We start from the raw sequence: 21,878 nt of genomic DNA, 5'->3' as shown, positions 1-21,878 counted from the left end.
TTTCTAGAGAAGGGGTTTCACCATGTTGGCCAGGCTGGTCACGAACTCCTGACCTCAGGTGAACCACCCGCCTTGGCCTCCCAAAGTGCTGGAATCACAGGCGTGAGCCACCACGCCTGGCCGAAGTCTTCTAATATTAAAAGATTTAATCTTCATTAGGTTCTCAAAGTCTTTGCTGTGCCCTTAGGGCATGTCACATGCATGTGCAGCTCAGGGGGAACCTGGTACACCTGAGGGTTCAGACTCAGAATTAGGGAATTTCCTCCTGCACTCTCAGTTTGGAGATTCCCCTACACATCCCCGCCCGCAGGGGCCCTTTTTCTTGGTTCCTCTGGCCAGAAAGCTGGTATTTCTCTTATTGACTCAGGGCTTGTGCTACCACGTAGTGCAGCTCTGCACCTGAGGCCTGATGTCAGGGCAGAACTGGGAGAAAAAAGGGGAAAACACTGAAAACCCACTCCCCAGGAGGGGCCCCCTCCAAGTTTTGACCCTCTTCACAATCCACCTGCTTTTGTTTACTTTTTGGAGTCCTTGAGTACTTGCTTTTTGTATGCTGCCCAGCATTTCTACCTGTGATCAGCGATAAAAATGGGCTATTAAATTAGTGTTTTAAAATCTCAAATAAGTTAAATATCATGGCTAGAAACAACTCCAGGCATTTGTAATTTTAGATTTTTTCTTTACACTCCAGGGGGATGTGACTGTTTTGGAGTATTTTGAATTGGTATGTTTAGCCTGAGATCCTACTAGTATTTCTGTTGAATATGCCTGTTGACTGCCCACTTGTTAGCAAAATGGCATTGAATGTTGGAACTGCAAACTACCTTAGAAATCATTCAGCACCATCTTTTGACAGAAAAGGACATAAGAGTTCACTCCCGTCACTCAGGGAGTGCAGGGCAAAGATAGAAGCAGAATTCAATTTGTTTTAATACAGTTACTCAGTCATCTGGTAACAGTTTCATAAGTGCCAACCAATGTATGGGGCTATTTGTTGCAGATTTTAAGATGATATATGGGGATTGAGGGAATGGGAAGTTTTAGGGAGTGGTAGAGGAAGGGCATATAATAAAACTAAATCCCAGGTCCCAGCCTCAGAACTTATTTTGTGACCTTGGTCAAGTGATTTAGTCCTTCTAAACCTCTATGTGTCCTACAGAAGGAATAATACCTATATAGGGTTGGGTGTTTTTGTTTGTTTGTTTTTCTTTTTCTTTTCTTTTCCTTTTTTTTTGTTTTTTGTTTTTTGACACAGGATCTTTCTCTGTCTCTCAGGCTAGAGTGCAGTGGCGCAATCACAACTCACTCTAGCCTCAAACTCCCAGGCCTAAGCGATCCTCCCACTCAGCCTCCCAAGCAGCTGGGACTACAGGCGTGCACCACCACATCTGACTAATTTTTAATATTTTTTGTAGAGACAGGGTTCTCACTATGTTGCCCAGGCTGGTCACAAACTCCTGGGCTCAAGGAATCCTCCTGCCTTGACCTCCCAAAGTGGAGGGATTACAGGGGGTTTTCCGGTTTGAATTTTAAGAGATAAAATTTGTAAAACATTTAGCCAATGCCATAAATGTAGCTTCTTTTGGTTATTGTCACTATTCTTTGAAATTCACAAGTGCCCCAAAATATTTGAGCATTTTTCATGTATTGCTCTTTAATGTGAATGAATGCATTATGAAAGGAATTCTTTTACATGTGAGTTTGCTGATAGACTTAGCTAATTCTCATGTGTGCAGGTGTCTTGCCTATCTGTCAGTCTTAGCCTCAAAGGAAAGATTCCCACCACCTCACTTGCATCCTCATCCCTTGGGCACAAGAATAAGAATTTTTATTGTTTGTAGTACTTCAAAATCATTCAGTACGTGATGATCTGTCATGTATAGGGCTCTTTATACTTCTAGTTTAGTCCCTTTTGTTTTCTCTAGGAAAGATGTTTTAGACCTGCGACAAAAGAAGAAAGAGTGTATGCTGACATCTAGGAGGGAAGAAGCGCCCTCCCCTAAGCTCCATCTCCCTGAGCACTCATTTCCCAACGACCGTACCAGGTTTTTGTCCTAGAGAGTTTATTACAAAATAAGAAAGAGAAGTCTGGGGAAGGTTCACTCATCATAGAATTTTGGCAGCTCATTGCCCAAGATGACTCGATGGTCCACACCAGCAGCTGTAATAGTGACCAGGTAGACGACACCCCCGCTTGAGCCATCCCGGCTCATGGCCAGAGCAATAGCTGCAGAGGGTTTCAAGTTGGAGAGAGGGAGAAAGAGAATGGCTTAGCTTCAAAAATATTTTTATTCCCCCTCCATCCATATGCCTACTACTGCTTTCACCTCAAAACTCATCTTTCAGAAAGGCATATTTAGTGGTGTGCTGGTAAGTCAGTTTTTTTAAAAGAAGGCTTCCATATGTGGCATCTGCTGATGTCCATGATGTAAATGCTCCCGCTATGATCAACTGCAAGTTACAAATAGCTTAACGAGCAGCTCACAAATCCTTGACTATTTAACAATCAGCTCTCATGAGCGGTCCCAAGCCAGCCTCAGCACACCTCAGTACACCACTGGTTCTTTTTTTTTTTTTTCAGACAGGGTCTCACTCTATCACCTAGGCTGGAGTGCAGTGGTGCAATCACCGCTCACCACAGCCTTGATCTCCCCAGCTCAGATGATCTTTCCTCCTCAGCCTCCTGAGTAGCTGGGACTACAAGTGTGCACCACTATGCCCAGCTCATTTTTTTTGTATTTTTTTAAATTGTTTTTTTGTAGAGACAGGGTTTCACCATCTTGCCTAGGCTGGCCTCAAACTCCTGGGCTCAAGTAATCCTCCTGCCTCAGCCTCCCAAAGTATTAGCATTACAGGTGTGAGCCATTGTGCTTAGCACACCACTGGTTCTTACAGTGACTGTGTATCCTCATTTGATTTACTCAGAACAGCCCTGGTTTATCCGTATTGCCCAAGAGCCCCATTGAGCTTTGCATTTGTCCTGCCCCTTTTCACTTTTAAAAGTGTACTAGTTTGGGCATTAACTTAAATGGTCACCCCTGTATTTCTCTTCCTGTTCCTCATAATCTACTTCCTTCCCATGTTTAAAAGCCCTCCCCAGGTACCCTTCCACTTGGCTGGTTACCGTCTGTGGTGAAGCGCCTGCACTCCTCTGGAGACATGCCTGGCTTATATGCTGCATCCACATAACCATAGATATAGGTGCTGCCAGAGCCACCGATGGCAAAAGGCTGTCGAGTTAGCATTCCTCCCAGGGTTCCATATACCTGGGAGAGGGATCCTCAGGTTAAAGAATCATCAAGCCCTTCCTTCCCACTGAGACATTAAGTGGTCTGTGCACCCTGCAATGAAGCCCTGGTATCTCATGTCCCAAATGTACTATACTTTCAGAGGTAGTGTCCTTGGAACTCATTGCTAGAATGACATAGGCCTTCCATCTCCCCCTACAGGAGAGTGGGGAAGCCCAGAGGAGAGAGCGCTTTGGGAGAAACTCACCTGACCCCCTTCACGTTGGTCCCAGCCAGCTACCATGAGATGTGCAGACAAGTCCTCTCGATATTTGTAGGTGATATTTCTCACCACATTTGCAGCAGCCAGAACAAGTGGAGGTTCCTCCAGTTCTATCCTGAAGGAAATATTAGGAATAAAGGTTGATAGAATTTTAAGTCTCACTCTCCTATACTGTTACCATCATCCCTGCTAAACGAACCCTGAAAACTATAGCTGCAATAGCTCAAACTGCAGCCTCCCTCCCACATGTACAGGGGAACCAGAGTCCCACACCACCAACTGGTAAGAACCCTTCAATTGCTCACTCTCTTTCGCTGAGCCCCACCCACATAACTTTCTTTTGGCTGCAAGGGCCCTGCCCTAATGGGGAAAAGCAGATAAGATTACTTCCATCCCAACGACTTTGATTTCTCATACGGTAACTGCCTGATATTAGGGTGGGTCACGATATCACCTTCTTCCTGATTATTTATGTTAGGATAGTGATTTACAGCTTTTAAACTATGTTTGCATATATAACGTGGTTCTCCAAATAACCGTCTCATAAGGTACTATATATATTGTCTCCACTTTACAGATGCAGAAACTGGCGGATTCAAGTGCCAGCAGGAGCCAAAACAAGAATCTTTCATTTCCTAGTGTCCAGCTCCTGGAACAGCACACTGTACATGGATTCATGCAAGTTGGGGGAGCTCTAGTGGGTGGGTAGTCAGAACTCCAGAGCTTCATACCCATGGAGCTCCAGCTGGTAGGCAGCCATGTCGGCCACGGCTTGGGCATCGGCAGCTGAACCGGAGAGTGCACAGTAGATGCGCTGGTGCAGGGGGGACAGCTTGTCAAACACTCGGTTCACCACCGCCTCGCTGTTAGGAGGGAGTCAACAGTCACCAAGTTAAAACTCAGGAATTTTTTCTTTTTTTGGAGACAGAGTCTCACTCTATCACCCAGGCTGGAATGTAGTGGTGCAATATTGGGCTCACTGCAACCTTTGCCTCCCGGGTTCAAGTGATTCTCCTGCCTCAGCCTCCCGAGTAGCTGGGATTACAGGCATCAATCACCAAGCCCGGCTAATTTTTGTATTTTCATTACAGACAGGGTCTCAACATGTTGGCCAGGCTGATCTCGAACTCCTGACCTCAAATATCTGCCCACCTCGGCATCCCAAAGTGCTGAGATTATAAATGTGAGACACTGCACCCAACCAGAACTCAGGAATTTTTGAGGGTGATCATTCAATGTCTCTCAAATTTATTTGACAAGAGAATAGCATGAAGTTTAATGCTTGGATTAAAGCAGGAGGCAAATAATCATCTCAGATATTATTAATCACTGCAGATGTTAATCAAAATTAGGTTTATTTTTCAGGCTTAGATTTTATAACAAAGCAAAAAATGCTAAGGTAAGAAAAATATGCCTCATCAATTTTTCTTTGCTATTAACAATCTATGCTATTAACATAGAACATAAGTATGTTCTATGGAACATAATGTAAGTAATATTGACCTAACCCTATATACTCATTTTGCATGTGAGGAAATTGGTTAGGAGGGGGGGAAGAGACAACATAGTTCAATATATGGTAAATGAGAAACCAGGTATCTGCTTGACAGAATCATCTTTTTGATCTCTAAATACAGATGGAAAGAAGCTCCTCAAAAATCTGTCTCCTGTCCCCCACTCAGACCCTATTCCTTTACACTCATCCCTGTACACTACTGGGACAGGTCACATACGCATTCAGACCCCAGATCCTCCTCCACAAATTCAGAGACCCAAGCGCCCACCAAATAGCTTATCATAGTGGCTTTTTGGGAAGGTCAACTCCATTCCTCCAAAGCTCCAATTTGCCAGTCTTTTCATGAATGGGTAAGAAAAATGTGTATTTGAGGCCATTAGCTTCTTTCCAAATGCATACATCTTCACTTTTACTTACCCTGCAGACACTCGGGAATCAGAACCCACCACAACGCCCCCGTCAAACTCCACTGCCATGATGGTGGTCTGCAGAGACACAGAATATGGAATATCAGGGCAGGAAGAGCCTTGATGCCCTCATGTTAGAGAAGAAAAAATATTCCCAGAGAGGCGAAGTTGACTGGCTCAAAGATCACACAGTAACAGGCCAGAGCTGACTGTCAGTACAGGCTTTTTTCCCTTCATCTTTCCACTTTATCTATTGCTTCATCTGGCTGCAGGGGAATGCCACAGCGCAGCTGTGATACAACACAGAAAGAACTGTGGCCCTGAGTTCCAACTTGCCTAGTGGAATCCTCTCCACTGTAAAGAGAGAGAGAGGTGGAGATGAGGTTCCTACAGGTAGAAGTGAAGCAGCTCCACAAGTGAAAATTATCTCCATGGGAAAGGCTCCTAGTATGTGCAGATGTGGTTTAGACCCAACACAGAGCATCTGACTATGATTCTGGGAAACAAGGTCAGCCTTTTCTTTTCTTTTCTTTTGTTCACAATCCTCCACTCTCAACCCCCATTTCATCAGAAGTGAGCTCTTTCAATTTATTGAACAGTGGAAAAAATCGAGGAGGGCAGTGGTTAGCATGGCCAGCGGCAAGGCAGGAGAGAAGCAGCAAGGAACACGTAGATGGTTTAAAATAAAAGTTTCAGTTATGGAATTTCTGATCAAGAGGTAAATAAATATCTCAGCAGCCAGGGGGGTAAATTTGTACCAAGAGAGGATTTGACTGAGAAGTTTAAGTTGACTTTTCCAGGTCAAGAAAAGAATCAAGAAAAAGTGAGGGGAGATAGAGCTACATTTTTCCTGCTGCTGAGTTGGAAGGAGTCTTAAAGATCCTCGGTTCAAATGAGGAAACCAAGTCACAGAAAATGCAAACGACTTATGCAGAGTCACACAGAATTAATAGTAGACCTGGGACTAAAATTCAGGTCTAACTCTTATCCCTTGTTTCCACTTCTACTTCCTACTTGCCACTGCTCATTTGGCAGTGAGGGGAGATTTCCCAGAGTGTAAGTGGTTTCACTGTGCCTTTCTTACCAGGCTGTAAATTACTCTGGCCCCAAAGGACGCTTCTCTGAGTGTGCTTTCCGACGGACCGACTTATCATGAACAGAGGGTCAAAGAACAGGTTAACTTCAAGTTAGAGGCTATTCCTCTGTAACAAAGCTGCCCCCAAGCCACGAGTGGTGGCAGTAGTCCAGAGCAGAAGCCAGCCAGCCAGTCTTGGGACTGCCATCTGCCCCAGGCGCCCATCCTAAGCAAAGTCCCCCCAGTGGGCACATGGGAGTGGGCAGGGAAGACACAGGGAAGGGAGCAAGGCAGCATCTGGGCCAAGGAGGAGCCTTTCTGGGTCAAGCTAGGGAAGGGCATCACTGGTTAACGCAGAACCCCCATTATCAGTGCTTGGGCTAAGAGTTACCCAGTGGCAAGTTTATCAAAAGTCTGTGTGATGAATTGGTCCTTCTCAATAAGTGCCTATATTTCCTTCTCCCAAGTGCTGTTCTACTTCACCCAGGGAACCATTTCCTCATCTCTTTGCACCATCCCCAACCCCCTTTCTTGATTTAACCAGCCCGCACTGTCTGGGACCAGAGTGAAAGCGAAAGCGCTTTAGAGTAGCTTCCCCTTGACGCTTCCAGCTAGGAGTCAAAGCACCCCCTTTTCCACCAGCCTCGCGTGCCTGGTCCCTTCACGGACACGCTAGACGACCACCACCCCAGAAAAGAAATACCCTATGCTGACTGCGGGTTGCAAGCGCTGGCTGCTAGAGGCTACCTCCCTACGTTGGTCTCTGCATTCACTTCTCCGCGCTTCCAGGGTCCCCTGGCCGGTACACCTCCTCCACCCCTGTGCCAACCCTCAAGCCCAGACCCATTACCCCGGTGTGGACTTCTCCTGCCCGGGGTAAGTCCCCGGTTGGTGCTCCCGCCCGCAGCATCCCTGCCAGGCGCCGCTCTCCTCGCCGCCTGGGGCACTGGTTTCGGACCTGGGACAGCGCGCAGCGCGCAGCCAACAGCCCCGCCCCTTCGCGGCGCCGCCAGGAGGCGCCCGGGTGCTGCTGTGCGCCTTTGCGCGCTGCGCAGCGGCTTTGCGCGCGGCGCTAACCTGTGTAGGGCAGATCTGCCCGGAGACAAGTGACTAGACAGCCCCGCCCTGGGGCTGGGGTGGGAAAACTGGTGCTGGTGGGAAGGCAGGAGGCAGGGAGAGGCGGGAAGGGTGTGCGTGACGGAGAAAATTGGGCACTAGGGCTGCTCCCAAGATTCTCAGATCTGATTTCCACGCTTGCTCCCAAAATAGTCTGGGCAGGCCACTTTTGGAAGTAGGCGTATCTAGTGAGCAGGCGGCCGCTTTCGATTTCGCTTTCCTCTAAATGGCTGCGCTTCTCGCCAGCACAGGATCAGACTGTTACTGGGACTTTCCAAGAGCTCCGCCCTCGCTCCCTCCCCCAGTCGCCAGTAGGGGCGGACTCCGCGGTACCCAGAGCCTCAGGCCCCACCGGAGCACGGAGAGTCCCAGGGCCGACCGGGACCTGAACGGCGTCGGGGTGCCAATGGCTAGCTCTAGGTGCCCCGCTCCCCGCGGGTGCCGCTGCCTTCCTGGAGCTTCTCTCGCATGGCTGGGGACAGTACTGCTACTTCTCACCGACTGGGTGCTCCTCCGGACCGCGCTGCCCCGCATATTCTCTCTGCTGGTGCCCACCGCGCTGCCGCTGCTCCAGGTCTGGGCGGTGGGCCTGAGCCGCTGGGCCGTGCTCTGGCTGGGGGCCTGCGGGGTCCTCAGGGCAACGGTTGGCTCCAAGAGCGAAAACGCAGGTGCTCAGGGCTGGCTGGCTGCTTTGGAGCCATTAGCTGCGGCACTGGGCTTGGCCCTGCCAGGACTTGCCTTGTTCCGAGAGTTGATCTCGTGGGGAGCTCCAGGGGCCGCGGATAGCACCAGGCTACTGCACTGGGGAAGTCACCCTAGCGCCTTCATCGTCAGTTACGCAGCGGCACTGCCCGCAGCAGCCCTGTGGCACAAACTCGGGAGCCTCTGGGTGACCGGCGGTCAGGGCGTCTCTGGAGACCCTGTGCGTCGGCTTCTAGGCTGCCTGGGCTCGGAGATGCCCCGCCTCTCGCTATTCCTGGTCCTGGTGATCCTCTCCTCTCTTGGTAAGGGGAACGCAGGGCAAGAGGGGAGGACACAAGGGGACCGGGACAGGAATCAAAGGTAATTGTCAGTGAGGTAGAGTAGCGTGGGTTCTGGGAAATGTGGAGCAGGGGAAGGAATCCTAGCATGGGTCTTGGAACACCACTTCAGTGTAGAAGAAACGGCATTGGACTGGCAGGGCCAGAAGTTCGAGGCTCGATTGCTGGCGTCTTGATTCTCTGGGCCACGCCGGAGGCGGGGAAATCCTTTGCTCTGGGGCCGAAGGGCGGGGCATCCTCATCTCTAACAGGAGGCTTTTCTACTTCATGATCTCCAGCCTTCCTAATAAAATCCTGAAAGTTCTGGTAGAGCAACCACAGGGTAGTGAGTTCCAGGGCAGCCTATTTGGTTTGGGATTGAGACGTCAGTGTTTCCTTTCTGCTGATGTCCTCCAGAATAATGGTGAGGGGGAGGAGGCGTGGTGGGACCAGTCTGACTGGAACTGACCTACTTAGACTTAATATTTGTTTGTGACCTGTCTTCTCTTTCTTCAGGGGAGATGGCCATTCCATTCTTTACGGGCCGTATCACTGACTGGATTCTACAAGATGGCTCAGCCGATACCTTCACTCGAAACTTAACTCTCATGTCCATTCTCACCATAGCCAGGTCTGGGGGCTGAAAATGGGGCACCCTGCAAATGAGGGAGTTGGAAATTGGGGCTGCTGTCCAAAATGCACTTATATGGGGATACCTGGACCTTCAGTCTGTTCCCTGAACACACCCTGACCCCCTTTTTTTCCCGGGTTCTTTCTAGTGCAGTGCTGGAGTTCATGGGTGACGGGATCTATAACACCACCATGGGCCACGTGCACAGCCACTTGCAGGGAGAGGTGTTTGGTGCTGTCCTGCGCCAGGAGACAGAGTTTTTCCAACAGAACCAAACAGGTTTCTCCTGAAACTCTTTCATTATACACCATGTACTGTTTATATCCTCATACATCTGCCTTGATCTCCCCCATCCCCGCTCTCTCTCTCTCGCTCTCACACACACACACACATTGTTCTTTCTCATTCTTGATATACCCTCTCTCTCTGTCTCTCTCTCTCTCACACACACACACACATTGCTCTTTCTCATTCTTGATATACCCTCTCTCCTGTCTCTCTCTCTCTCTCTCTCTCACACACACACACACACACACATTGTTCTTTCTCATTCTTGATATACCTCAGGAGCAAAATATTGTCCTCCTTACCTTAAGAAAGACCTAGAGTTTTCATCTAGCATTTTCTCATAAATCTATTCCTATATATCCTTAGATAGAAACCATAGGATTTCAAACCTGGAAATTTTGAGCTCATAGAGACCAACTGCCTCATCTGACAGAGAAGGAAACTGACGCCAAGACCCTAAATGCGAAACTGCACAGTTACATATGGCTAGAGACACACTTGGGGTTAGAACCCTGGTCTCTCGAGTGCTCCAGAGACTTCAGCATGCTTTCTAGCAGCACTAGAAACTGCACAGTGACATATGGCTAGAGACACACCTGGGGTTAGAACCGTAGTCCCAGTGAGTGCTCCACAGACTTTGGCATGCTTTCTAGCAGCACCCTCCTCCTCCATCTCTGTTATGTGACCAGTTTAAGCTCTTCCTGCCTGTGTGTATAGCATGGGACATACAGGTTCTTTAGGGAACAGAAAGCTTTCAGGAAAATGGAAATTCACATGTGCATCAATGACTTTATAATTAAAATGCAGGTCTTGGGTCAGGCCTTTCCTCTTTAACACTTATCCTCCCTGCACTGAGATTTGCAGACTTCTGCAGAACCCTAACATTGTTTCCTGCAGCCTCCTTAGAACCCCATGTTGATGCCCCAACCCTGGCACCCTGGCTTATTGTTAGTTCCTCTCATCACTTGGAACCTGTCTGATTCACCTCACTCTTTTCTCCCCAACCCTGCAGGTAACATCACGTCTCGGGTAACAGAGGACACTTCCGCCCTGAGTGATGCTCTGAGTGAGAATCTGAGCTTATTTCTGTGGTACCTGGTTCGAGGCCTATGTCTCTTGGGGATCATGCTCTGGGGGTCAGTGTCCCTCACCATGGTCACCCTGGTCACCCTGCCTCTGCTTTTCCTTCTGCCCAAGAAGGTGGGAAAATGGTATCAGGTATGTTCATGGAGTTGGCCCGCACTACACAGACCCTCATCTCCCAGACTTGGCACACTCAGTTCCTCTCACATTGCTTTCAGTCCAACTTTCCTGGCGCCCTTACTGATTCTCCATCTTCATGGAACGCCCTGTCCCTCTGGTCTATGTTCCCAGGTTGCTCAACATTAATCTTCATACTCTCTGGGTCTTGTTTTCTAGCTTCTGCCCACAATCTGTCATTAAGAATTTGATCCCCAACCCATTCTGAGTCATTTTCCTCTTCCTTGTATTTCTTTAGTATCTAAGGGACATAGCTGTGTCTCTTTCTCTTTTCTCCCTTTCCTCTGCCTCTTCTCACCTTTAATTTCCAAATAGGTAACTCAGGTATTAGTGTCCCTGATGGTTTGCCAACCTGTGTGACATCTCTTGTCCATGTCTCCACAGTTGCTGGCAGTGCAGGTGCGGGAATCTCTGGCAAAGTCCAGCCAGGTGGCCATTGAGGCTCTGTCGGCCATGCCTACAGTTCGAAGCTTTGCCAACGAGGAGGGTGAAGTCCAGAAGTTTAGGGAAAAGCTGCAAGAAATAAAGACGCTCAACCAGAAGGAGGCTGTGGCCTATGCAGTCAACTCCTGGACCACTAGTGTGAGCACCTGAAGATGAATACCCATTCCCTTGTCCTTAAGATGCCGTAACTCCATTCCCATTCCTATGACCCTGCTCCCACTCCTCCTTTACTGGGAAATGGTTGGAAATACCGGGTTTCACCATGTTAGCCAGGATGGTCTCAATCTCCTGATCCACCTGCTTCGGCCTCCAAAAGTATTGGGATCACCGGCGTGAGCCACCGTGCCCGGCCGACTGTTTCCTCATTTTCCAAAAATGGAGTGATATAACCTTCTTTATAGGGTTCTTGATGTACTAGCTGACATCACATGAATGAAAACCTCTTGCGAAGAGTAAAATGCTCCCCAGACAAGGTGATGGTGGTGATGGTGGTGAAGATAACCGTGACTTCCATGATGTGCATTGAGTCAGACTCCCTGGGGTCTCTGGGTCATTCTCCTGTCTACCTATTGAGCCTACCGATGTCACTTGGGAGAAGGGGACTTGATATTTCCTTTATGTGAATGACTGTGGTTCTTTGTGTCCCCTCCAGATTTCTCTACCTCAGTCCCTTTTTTTCTGTGGTCTCTATAGATTTCAGGCATGCTGCTGAAGGTGGGAATCCTCTATATCGGTGGGCAGCTGGTGACCAGCGGGGCTGTAAGCAGTGGGAACCTTGTCACATTTGTTCTCTACCAGATGCAGTTCACCGTGGCTGTGGAGGTGAGGTCCTTCCACCTTCACTCCCCAGTGTGATTCCTTCCTCTGGCCCAGCACCATCTGTGTTACTTCTTTCCATTCTTTACCCTTCTCACTTCACATAATGCTGGCAAGCAGACTAGGTCTCCCACCTCACTTTCACTATTCTTACCTCCCTCTAGGTACTGCTCTCCGTCTACCCCAGAGTACAGAAGGCTGTGGGCTCCTCAGAGAAAATATTTGAGTACCTGGACCGCACCCCTCGCTGCCCACCCAGTGGTCTGTTGACTCCCTTACACTTGGAGGGCCTTGTCCAGTTCCAAGATGTCTCCTTTGCCTACCCAAACCGTCCAGATGTCTTAGTGCTACAGGTACAACCTACCACTCCCTGTATTCCACTGGCCCCAACTATAATTCTGCCATCCTACATTTTCTTCCTGCCTTCAGCCTGCTTACTGCCAAGCACATATCCTTCCTAACCCTTTAAAGATAATGGTAAGCATCGTCTGTTCCATAAATCTTCCCCAAACTCAAGAACCCAGTTTGGGCTTCCAAAGAGAATGGGAGAAGAGGTTTCGAAGCGAGTGCTCTCACATTCCAAGGAATTGCTGCAGGAAAATCTGTGTCTTCGGTCTTCCATCTTTCCTTCTCCTTTGTAATTTGGAATGTGATTTTTCCATTTCCTGGTGGTATCTGACATCAAGTGTGTGGCATAGTGGTGCTGGGTGTCTGCCCTTGTCTTTGCCACATCTTCTATCTCTACTCCTTGGGGAGGTATCACCCAGACAGAGATCTGTGCATGTGGCAGGGTAGGAGTTGCTATGTTTCCTTGTTTTTCTTCTGGGGTAAGACATCATGCTATGTAACAAGGCAATAACACCCTCTAGGTTAGAGGCCTTGGTAGCCTCTTATTGTGTGCTTCTCTGGCCTCTAGGGGCTGACATTCACCCTACGCCCTGGCGAGGTGACGGCGCTGGTGGGACCCAATGGGTCTGGGAAGAGCACAGTGGCTGCCCTGCTGCAGAATCTGTACCAGCCCACCGGGGGACAGCTGCTGTTGGATGGGAAGCCACTTCCCCAATATGAGCACCGCTACCTGCACAAGCAGGTATGCAAGAAGGTGGCATGAAGGAAGGCAGGGAGCATCAAATAAGAAGAGTGTTCTTACTGAGCACTCTGAAAGGGGAGTTAGGGAATGATAAGAGACCTTGGGTGGAGATGGTGGTGTGGTCAGGAGGGAGGTAGTATGATTTCGTGACATGTTCTCAATAAAGATTTTGAGTCTTCGATCTCCAGATAACCATACTCCCGTGTGCCTTGTTCTATGACTCTTCATCATATTTCATCTCAGGTGGCTGCAGTGGGACAAGAGCCACAGGTATTTGGAAGAAGTCTTCAAGAAAATATTGCCTATGGCCTGACCCAGAAGCCAACTATGGAGGAAATCACAGCTGCTGCAGTAAAGTCTGGGGCCCATAGTTTCATCTCTGGACTCCCTCGGGGCTATGACACAGGTACTCTCTCCACTCATCTCACCACCCAGCCATCTTTACCTTTGCTGAAACCCCAATAGTCTTGCCTTTATCCTTCAGTTCCTCCTGACTCATGGACATCAATTTTAAGTTGTAAGATCGTGCTCCTATGGCTTCTTCATCCTGACATCCTCAGGATTCTATTCACCCTCCCAGAATCTCCCCTATCCAGCTACAACTGTCAGATCTTGGTGTGTGTGAGTGCGTGAATGCATGAGTGTGTGTGCATGTGCGTGTGTGTACATGTACACACACATATGGCTATACAGTTCTCATCTTGGCCCTTTGCTCTGCAGAGGTAGGCGAGGCTGGAAGCCAGCTGTCCGGGGGTCAGCGACAGGCAGTGGCATTGGCCCGAGCATTGATCCGGAAGCCATGTGTACTTATCCTGGATGATGCCACCAGTGCCCTGGATGCAAACAGCCAGTTACGGGTGAGGCAGTCATCTTCTTAATGCCTATATCCCACCCCATCTTGCCTCTTTTATACATCTTCCATTAGTTTTACTAACATCATAATTATACAAACCAGTCCTTGCAATTCTCAGTTCCCAAATCCAGTTCCACTGGATGCCTCCCCAAGGAGTAGAGATAGAAGACAAGGCGAAGACAAGGCAAAGACAAGACACCTAGCACCAGTTAAAAGAGACTATCTACAAACTACAGACTGACTGACTTTCTTTCATTTTTTTTTTGGACAATATCTCACTCTGTTGCCCAAGCTGGAGCGCAGTGGCACAATCTTGGCTCACTGCAGCCTCAACCTCCTGGGCTCAAGCGATTCTCCCCTCAGCCTCCAGAGTAGCTGGGACTACAGACATACGCCACCATGCCTGGTTGGCTTTTGTATTTTTAGTAGAGATGGGGTTTCACCATGTTGCCCATGCATGAGTGTGTCTGTGTGCATGTGCGTGTGTGTACATGGCTTTGAATTCCTGAGCTCAGGTAGTCTGCCCACCTCAGCCTCCTAAAGGGCTGGAGTTATAGGTGTGAGCCACCGAGCCCAGTCCTATAGACTGAATTTCTAAAGCGAAACATAACGAAAAAGCCATCCTCATAATATTGTTTATTTTTAAATTTTTTTTTGGTACAGACAGGGTCCCGCTATGTTGCCTAGGCTGGCCTTGAACTCCTGGGCTCAAGTGATCTTCCCACCTTGACTTCCCAAAGTGCTAGGATTATAGGCATGAGCCACTGGGCCCAGCACATCCTAATCATAATATTAATTAAGCTAGTCTCTTTACACACACTGCCACTCATTTATTCAGTAGGAATCCTTCTGAGCTAGGCATTTATCATCATTCTACAGATGACAAAATGGAGGCTAAAAGAGATTGAATAAGCTGCTCATATAGAGGTCATATAGCTTTTGAGTGGTGCAGCCTTGACCCAAATTTGGATCTGCCTGACTTGAAGGCTCACCTCTTTACTACTAAGTTATATTTTCTTAAAATCTAATATAAAAATTCCAAGTCCATGGGTAGAGAAGAGGACTATTCAATAGTCTTTATTCTTCTGTCATGTGTTTCACTCTAGGACTCTCACTTTTATCCCACTTTCGCACCCTTCATTTAAAACAGTTCTTAATGAAACAAAGGGTTTGCCGAGAAGTACTCAGAATGGGAAACTTTGGTGTCCTTAGGGTTGTTGGCAGAGTCAGCAGTGATCCTGTGAGGTCAGTCCCAGCCCTGGAAACACAGGTGGCTCCCTGGGCTCCCAGCTCTGACGGTCCGATGTCTTTCCTCAGGTGGAGCAGCTCCTGTATGAAAGTCCTGAGCGGTACTCTCGCTCAGTGCTTCTCATCACCCAGAACCTCAGCCTGGTGGAGCAGGCTGACCACATCCTCTTTCTGGAAGGAGGCACTATCCGGGAGCGGGGAACCCACCAGCAGCTCATGGAGAAAAAGGGGTGCTACTGGGCCATGGTACAGGCTCCTGCAGATGCTCCAGAATGAAAGCCTTCTCAGACCTGCGCACTCCATCTCCCTCCCTTTTCTTCTCTCTGTGGTGGAGAACCACAGCTGCAGAGTAGGCAGCTGCCTCTAGAAGGAGTTACTTGAAATTTACTTTGAGTGTGTTACCTCCCTTCCAAGCTCCTCATGATAATGCAGACTTCCTGGAGGACAAACACAGGATTTGTAATTCCTTGGTGTGACTGGGTTTAGAGCCAGGGTTGATGCTTTGGTGTGGCCAGCACTCTGAAAACTGAGAAATGTTCAGAATGTACAGAAAGATGATCAGCTATTGTCAATAGCACTGAAGGCGTATGCTGGCCCATAAACACCCTGTAGGTGCTTGATATTTATAATAAAATTGGTGTTTTGTACTGTGGTTTCTTATGTTTCTGGCACACCAAAGTGCAGCGCACTTTTCAGCGCGGGGTGTCTCGTCTTTTATCATCCTCAATGTTTTACCCCCTAAGTGCATCATTTTTTCCCTTAAGCTTTTTAATTCCTATGAGGCCCCTTCCACTTCCCCCATCCCCTTACGCCCACCTCCAAGAATGAGCAAGACCCCGGCTACAGGGCCCACCAAAGCACCAGCGGCCGCAGCTCAGAGCCGTGGCCTCTCCAAGGTGGCAGATGGGGCGGGCGCGGCCAGAGCAAATGCCAGGGGGGAACAGAGGGACTGGGCGCGCCCCACAACTCACCACCTCGCCCGCTTCGGTCCTTCCTGGCTCGCCTGGCTGCGAAGCGGCACCTGGAGGGGAAACCTCAGAACAGTAGGCGGGATTGTCTAGTAAATATCTCCCATTCAGGGAGGTCCAGGTCGTGTGACGTCGACAGTTGCTGGGTAGATGAGGCCAACACATGTTGCAAGGAGAGGCGGGGTTTAGAGGCGTGAAACTCCGCAGTGCTCCGCCAAGCAAGGAGCAATGCTAGGAAGGGCGGGCAGAAGGGGCACGCTCTTGTGGGTGACTACAGGTTAGGAGACCGTTGAACTGGGAGGGGCCCTAGGATGGATGCCGTGGAAAGATTCAGAGACTGCGCCCTCTCCCTGGCGCCCCCTTCCCCTACATGCGGCGGTTATATTCTGTTGCAGTTGCCCCAGGACCTGTTCCCAAGACTCTGCCCCCTCTCACTTCCGTCCCTCCTGGTTTTGTAAAGTGATGCTCATAGGAACCCCCACTCCGCGTGAAACTACTCCCAGCTCCTGGCTGACTTCCAGTCTTCTGGTTGAGGCTGCGCCTTTAGATGACACGACCCTACCCACCCCTGTTTCCAGCAGATGCCCAAGCCTGGAAGTACCTCTTACTGTAACACATCGCCAAGGGGGCTTTTGAAGGCGCCCGTCGCTTTCTCGCTTTCTTCGGACAACCCTTGACCCATCGTTCTCCCGACCCCCATAAAGGGACAGCAGAGAAGACGGTCCCCAATATGATAGTCTTGGTCCAGGCACTAACTGTCCTTTTCTCGGAAAAGGCAGGGGGATGTGGAAAAGATTCTGGTTCCCTCCCCTTCGATCTGTGGCTTTCGCTTTCACTTCCTCCTCCGAGAACCGACAGATCTCCGGGTGCTGGGCGGTCATGGCGCTACTGGATGTATGCGGAGCCCCCCGAGGGCAGCGGCCGGAATGGGCTCTCCAGGTCGCGGGAAGCGGGCATCGCTCGGACCCAGGACACTACAGTTTCTCTATGCGGTCTCCAGAGCTCGCCTTACCCCGGGGAATGCAGGTCGGGGCTGTAGGGAAACCCTCAGGGATGAGGGAAGGCGGGTGCTGAGGAGTGGAGGGTCGCCTGAGAGGAGGAGGCGAGAGCGGGAGCGCGGGGGACAGGGTGGGGGGCAGCCTTCAGTCCTGGAGAGCGCCAGACCCAAAGAAGAAGCCACGTGGGGATGGGGCCTGAGAGGAGGAAGTGCAAGTTAGGACAAAGAGTTACAGGTGAGGTGGGGGCTCCCAAAGGAAGACAAGAGAGCTTTCCTGCCCTTGTCCACACACAAATCGTGGGGCCTTTTTCATGGGGTTATCACATGATATAGGAGCTGTGTGGTGTCTTGGGAAACCTATGAACTTTGCCTGCTGGCCTCGTCTCAGCAACTCACTTTTGCGCGACTTAGAACAAGTCACTTAGTCTAGGTCCCAAGCCCGTCTTCTGTAAAATGAGGATACTGTTACTAAACGGTGTTTTGTGAGGGTCGAATGGTTTATGCATGGGAGAAACACTTTAAGTCACTCTCAAAGTTTTTTCATTATGGTAACAAGTGCTTGCTTTCATTTCTATTGTGCTGGAAAATGGAAAAGGTTGATACAGCATACCTCTTCTTTTCCTTCTCCCAAGTCATTTCCTTCTAGAGATTGGTTATTAACTGTTTCATTTATTGATGGTTAGATAATTTGTGCATATCTCCTCACCCTCATACTCTCTAAAACCTTTTCCTGGAGCCTCTTACTACAGAATGTTTCATTGCCTTTCTCTACCTCTTTCCTCTTATCAGCCCACAGAATTCTTCCAGTCTCTGGGTGGGGAAGGAGAAAGGAACGTTCAGATTGACATGGCCCATGGCACCACCACGCTTGCCTTCAAGTTCCAGCATGGAGTGATTGTAGCAGTGGATTCTCGGGCCTCAGCTGGGTCCTACATTGGTGAGTCTATACACTCCAGCAGGCTCCAGAATCTGGGGGGCTGGGCTCCCCTTTCTACAGGAGGCCAACTCTGCAGCAAAGTGGAAGTGGATATTGATTTAGGACACATTGGGGGATCTGTGGGGTCATCCCTTCTCTCCCAAAACTCCATCTTCTTCCAGCTACTTTACGGGTGAACAAGGTGATTGAGATTAACCCTTACCTGCTTGGCACCATGTCTGGCTGTGCAGCAGACTGTCAGTACTGGGAGCGCCTGCTGGCCAAGGAATGCAGGTAAGTGAGGCCTCTCATCTTCCTTTCTTAGATTAGTGGTTAATCCCTGGATCTCTCAGATCATTGCTCCTTACTCTTGTCCTATGCGGTCCATCTTAGTGCTAATAGCATATTTCACAAAACAGCTTTTTGGTGATAAGAACCTTCTCCCAAATCTCAGCCTGTGCTCCACACATAAGCCAGATAATATGTCAGTTATTTAGCACTGACACATCCACCCTGGTGGGATAGTATCATTTACTAGGCTGCCTTTGTATGCTTCAGATACTTTAAATTCCAAATCTTTCTCTCATCTTTAGATCCTACAAAATAATTCCTTTCCAATGCTTATCTCTTCAATCGTTTCCTGTCTCATCAAGTTGGAAAGAGCTAACCTCCCTTCCCTTACTCCACTTTGTCTTCACCCAGGCTGTACTATCTGCGAAATGGAGATCGTATTTCAGTGTCGGCAGCCTCCAAGCTGCTGTCCAACATGATGTGCCAGTACCGGGGCATGGGCCTCTCTATGGGCAGTATGATCTGTGGCTGGGATAAGAAGGTGGGTGCTCTCCATTCTCCATGTTCCCCCACCATGTCCCCCATGGATGACATATGTGTTTCCCATCATATGCTCCCACTCCCTCCCTGACAAGATGCATGGCATATAGAGTGCTTGGTTATAGAACTGTTCCAGTATATCCATGGACTATTTATTGACCCAGATATGAATCATTTCGTGTGTTTTGTAAGCTTGTCCCTTTTGTTAAATAGTTGACTTCAAGTTTGTTTTTTCTTTTTTATTTCTAAAGTTCTATGACTTTACCAGAGTGATTTCCTAATTCCAGTGTTCTTGTGGTAATATTAATTCTTTTGTCCACTTTTTATGACTCACATTTGAACCTCCATATTACCAACATCTTCCTCTCCAATTTCAGCCTGAAATCTTTCATCTTACAGGGTCCTGGACTCTACTACGTGAATGAACATGGGACTCGGCTCTCAGGAAATATGTTCTCCACTGGTAGTGGGAACACTTATGCCTACGGGGTCATGGACAGTGGCTATCGGCCTAATCTTAGCCCTGAAGAGGCCTATGACCTTGGCCGCAGGGCGATTGCTCATGCCACTCACAGAGACAGCTATTCTGGAGGCGTTGTCAATAGTAAGAGACCAATGCTCCCACCATCATGTCTGGGAGGAATCAGCGGGTGGTTGGGGGGTGATTTAAGATTGAGAAACTAGCCTGGCCAAGACGAAACCCCATCTCTACTAAAAATACAAAAACTGGCCGGACATGGTGACGGGTGCCTATAGTCCCAGCTACTTGGGAGGCTGAGGCAGGAGAATCACTTGAACCTGGGAGGTGGAACTTGGCAGTGAGCCAAGATCATGCCATTGCACTCCAGTCTGGGCCACAGAGCGAGACTCTGTCTCAAAAGAAAAAAAAAAAAAAGATTGAAAGACTCAAAGGAGGGAGAGTGGTAGGAAGGAAATTTTCAGAGTCAGAAGAAGGGCATTAAAGGCCCAGTCATACGGTTTTAAGCCTGCGCATGTGTCTTGTTGCTGCCTTCAACGTAACGTCAGTGACAGGAACTTGCTGAGCTGAAAGGTGACTCCGAGTTCTTTTCTCATTTGTCCACAGTGTACCACATGAAGGAAGATGGTTGGGTAAAAGTAGAAAGTACAGATGTCAGTGACCTGCTGCACCAGTACCGGGAAGCCAACCAGTAATGGTGGTGGTGGCAGCTGGGCAGGTCTCCTCCGCGAGGGCTTGGCCGACTCAGGGACCTGAGCCACGTTAAGTCCCAGAAGAAGCAGCCTAGCCTGAGCCAAAGAGAGAGTATGGGCTCAGCAGCCAGAGGAGGTGGTGAAGTGCATCTTCTGCGTGTTCTCTATCTAAACAAGTGTTTCCCCCAGGGAAGCTTCTGGGTGCCCCACTAAGTAGAATAAAGAAAAACGGTTATAAATACCTCTTGTGGCTGAATGGGGTTGGGCCTGTGGTTGTTGGGTGGGGCAGGAAATAAAGAGACACTTTTTCTGGAGAAGAGACTCAGACCCTTATCTAAGAAATGTGGCCTTACCACATATTTCTTCCTGGGGTTTCCTTCCACACTCATCTCTTCAAGACCTCAGGAAGGCTGTTCATTGTTGTTCATGGACATTTATTTGCAATTTCACATAGGTTAGGGTCCTTTCCATAGAGGGACACCTGGGGACTCCTGTGTGCTCCATTGTTAATGGTTTGAGGAACAGAGAGTAGGACACCTAGGATAACTGTTTTTGACTTTACAGAGTGGGATGAAAAAGCTTCCACTTCACCTTAACACGGTAATCATATAAACACCATACCATTTACCCCAAATAACACTTCGGAGATACTGGATATTGAATATAAAGACAGACATTAGGGGTCCAATTCCATGATGTGTCATGCTGAATTGCAAGATGACAGGACTATAATTCTAGAGGAAGAAGAGATCAGGGGGACTCCCCTAAGTGAGGAGTGCAGGGAAAATGTGAAAGACGCAGGTTAGAAGAAATAGACACACATCATGAGATTTCCGGAATCATGCTGGAACTACGGACCGTGTCCCTTTCCAGAGAATAAAGGAAACAAATGCTTGAAAGTAGGAGCATGAGCTTGAGCATGGAACTTTCTTCATTAGAGAGAGATACTTAAAATTCCAGAATGAATAGAGTTGTAAAAACTTTAGCGAGTCCCTACTTAAAATCCCTCCTCCCCACCACCACTGTTTTAAACTTTAAGTGACTCCTTGGTAGTCACACAGATAACATTTCAAAATGGTGAGTTGGAATCCAAGTGACCCTTCCTTTGGGGATTTTGTTTGTTTGTTTTTAGTTTGGGAGGTGGTTTCAATCTGAAGAGTCCTTTCTGGAATAAACGAATCTTTCTGTTGCATAGGTAGGCTCTGGGTCAGGAAGGATATTTAGAAACCTGATTACTGTTCTAAACAGTGTTAAAATAGAACAAGAACCAAAGCCCAGTACCGTGCATTTCCCTCATAGGCTGAAGGTGCACCCAACATAATTTGGAATACAGGCTTAGAGGCATCTGAGCACGCGCCAGCTCAAGGTGCTCTGCTGAGAAGGACGGATGAAGAGAAGGACGGATGAAGAGGTCAGGGCCTCCTAAATTCAAAATCTGTACGTGAAAACCCCCTTTGGCCTGTTGAGATTGGTTGGAACCTTCTATTTAGGAGAGCCCGGCATATTTTTTCGTTCGCCTAAAACTGGAGCTTGCATGGAACAGGGCACTTTTTTTTTTTTTTTTTTTTTTTTTTTGTTTTTTTGAGACGGAGTCTCGCTCTGTCGCCCAGGCTGGAGTGCAATGACCTGATCTCGGCTCACTGAAACCTCTGTCTCCTGAGTTCAAGCAATTCTCCTGCCTCAGCCTCCCGAGTAGCTGGCATTACAGGCGTCTGCCATCATG

At 48.6% G+C, this 21,878-nt stretch overlaps 3 protein-coding genes and 1 long non-coding RNA gene across 7 annotated transcripts; 2 read left to right on the top strand and 2 right to left on the bottom strand.

Moving 5' to 3' along the window:
• Window positions 1-2,051: 2,051 nt before the first annotated feature.
• Window positions 2,052-7,579, bottom strand: PSMB9 (proteasome subunit beta 9). The gene is made up of 6 exons (XM_025384021.1): window positions 7,359-7,579; window positions 5,444-5,511; window positions 4,242-4,373; window positions 3,496-3,625; window positions 3,125-3,266; window positions 2,052-2,227 (listed from the first exon to the last, which is right to left on the bottom strand). Exons 1-6 carry the CDS (start codon window positions 7,416-7,418, stop codon window positions 2,100-2,102), a joined length of 660 nt encoding a protein of 219 aa, XP_025239806.1. The 5' UTR covers window positions 7,419-7,579; the 3' UTR covers window positions 2,052-2,099.
• Window positions 7,580-7,662: 83 nt separating this feature from the next.
• TAP1 (transporter 1, ATP binding cassette subfamily B member) lies at window positions 7,663-15,921 on the top strand. 2 transcript variants are annotated; one of them, XM_025384012.1, is made up of 11 exons: window positions 7,663-8,628; window positions 9,160-9,274; window positions 9,423-9,553; window positions 10,575-10,780; window positions 11,207-11,404; window positions 11,960-12,088; window positions 12,247-12,435; window positions 12,999-13,172; window positions 13,416-13,578; window positions 13,893-14,029; window positions 15,343-15,921. In XM_025384012.1, exons 1-11 carry the CDS (start codon window positions 7,851-7,853, stop codon window positions 15,547-15,549), a joined length of 2,427 nt encoding a protein of 808 aa, XP_025239797.1. In that variant the 5' UTR covers window positions 7,663-7,850; the 3' UTR covers window positions 15,550-15,921. The 2 variants fall into 2 exon arrangements, with proteins under 2 accessions (XP_025239797.1, XP_025239798.1); XM_025384013.1 differs by lacking the exon at window positions 7,663-8,628 and adding an exon at window positions 8,882-9,067 and having other exon boundaries at window positions 15,343-15,920.
• On the bottom strand, window positions 14,647-16,983 carry LOC112623513. The gene is made up of 2 exons (XR_003119153.1): window positions 16,245-16,983; window positions 14,647-15,710 (listed from the first exon to the last, which is right to left on the bottom strand). It is a non-coding gene; the product is annotated as an uncharacterized LOC112623513 (long non-coding RNA).
• On the top strand, window positions 16,143-20,396 carry PSMB8 (proteasome subunit beta 8). Of its 3 annotated transcripts, none has more exons than XM_025384017.1 (6): window positions 16,143-16,838; window positions 18,028-18,175; window positions 18,337-18,448; window positions 18,857-18,986; window positions 19,385-19,589; window positions 20,070-20,396. In XM_025384017.1, the coding sequence occupies exons 1-6, from the start codon at window positions 16,557-16,559 to the stop codon at window positions 20,156-20,158; spliced, it is 966 nt and encodes a 321-aa protein (XP_025239802.1). In that variant the 5' UTR covers window positions 16,143-16,556; the 3' UTR covers window positions 20,159-20,396. The 3 variants fall into 3 exon arrangements, with proteins under 3 accessions (XP_025239802.1, XP_025239804.1, XP_025239803.1); XM_025384019.1 differs by having other exon boundaries at window positions 16,143-17,267; window positions 18,409-18,448; XM_025384018.1 differs by having other exon boundaries at window positions 16,143-17,267.
• Window positions 20,397-21,878: the final 1,482 nt, after the last annotated feature.

The sequence above is a fragment of the Theropithecus gelada genome, chromosome 4 (genome assembly GCF_003255815.1).
Source record: "Theropithecus gelada isolate Dixy chromosome 4, Tgel_1.0, whole genome shotgun sequence".
NCBI lineage: Eukaryota > Metazoa > Chordata > Mammalia > Primates > Cercopithecidae > Theropithecus > Theropithecus gelada.
Note: the sequence above shows the minus strand (reverse complement) of the source record. Positions and strands in the feature narration are given on the sequence as shown.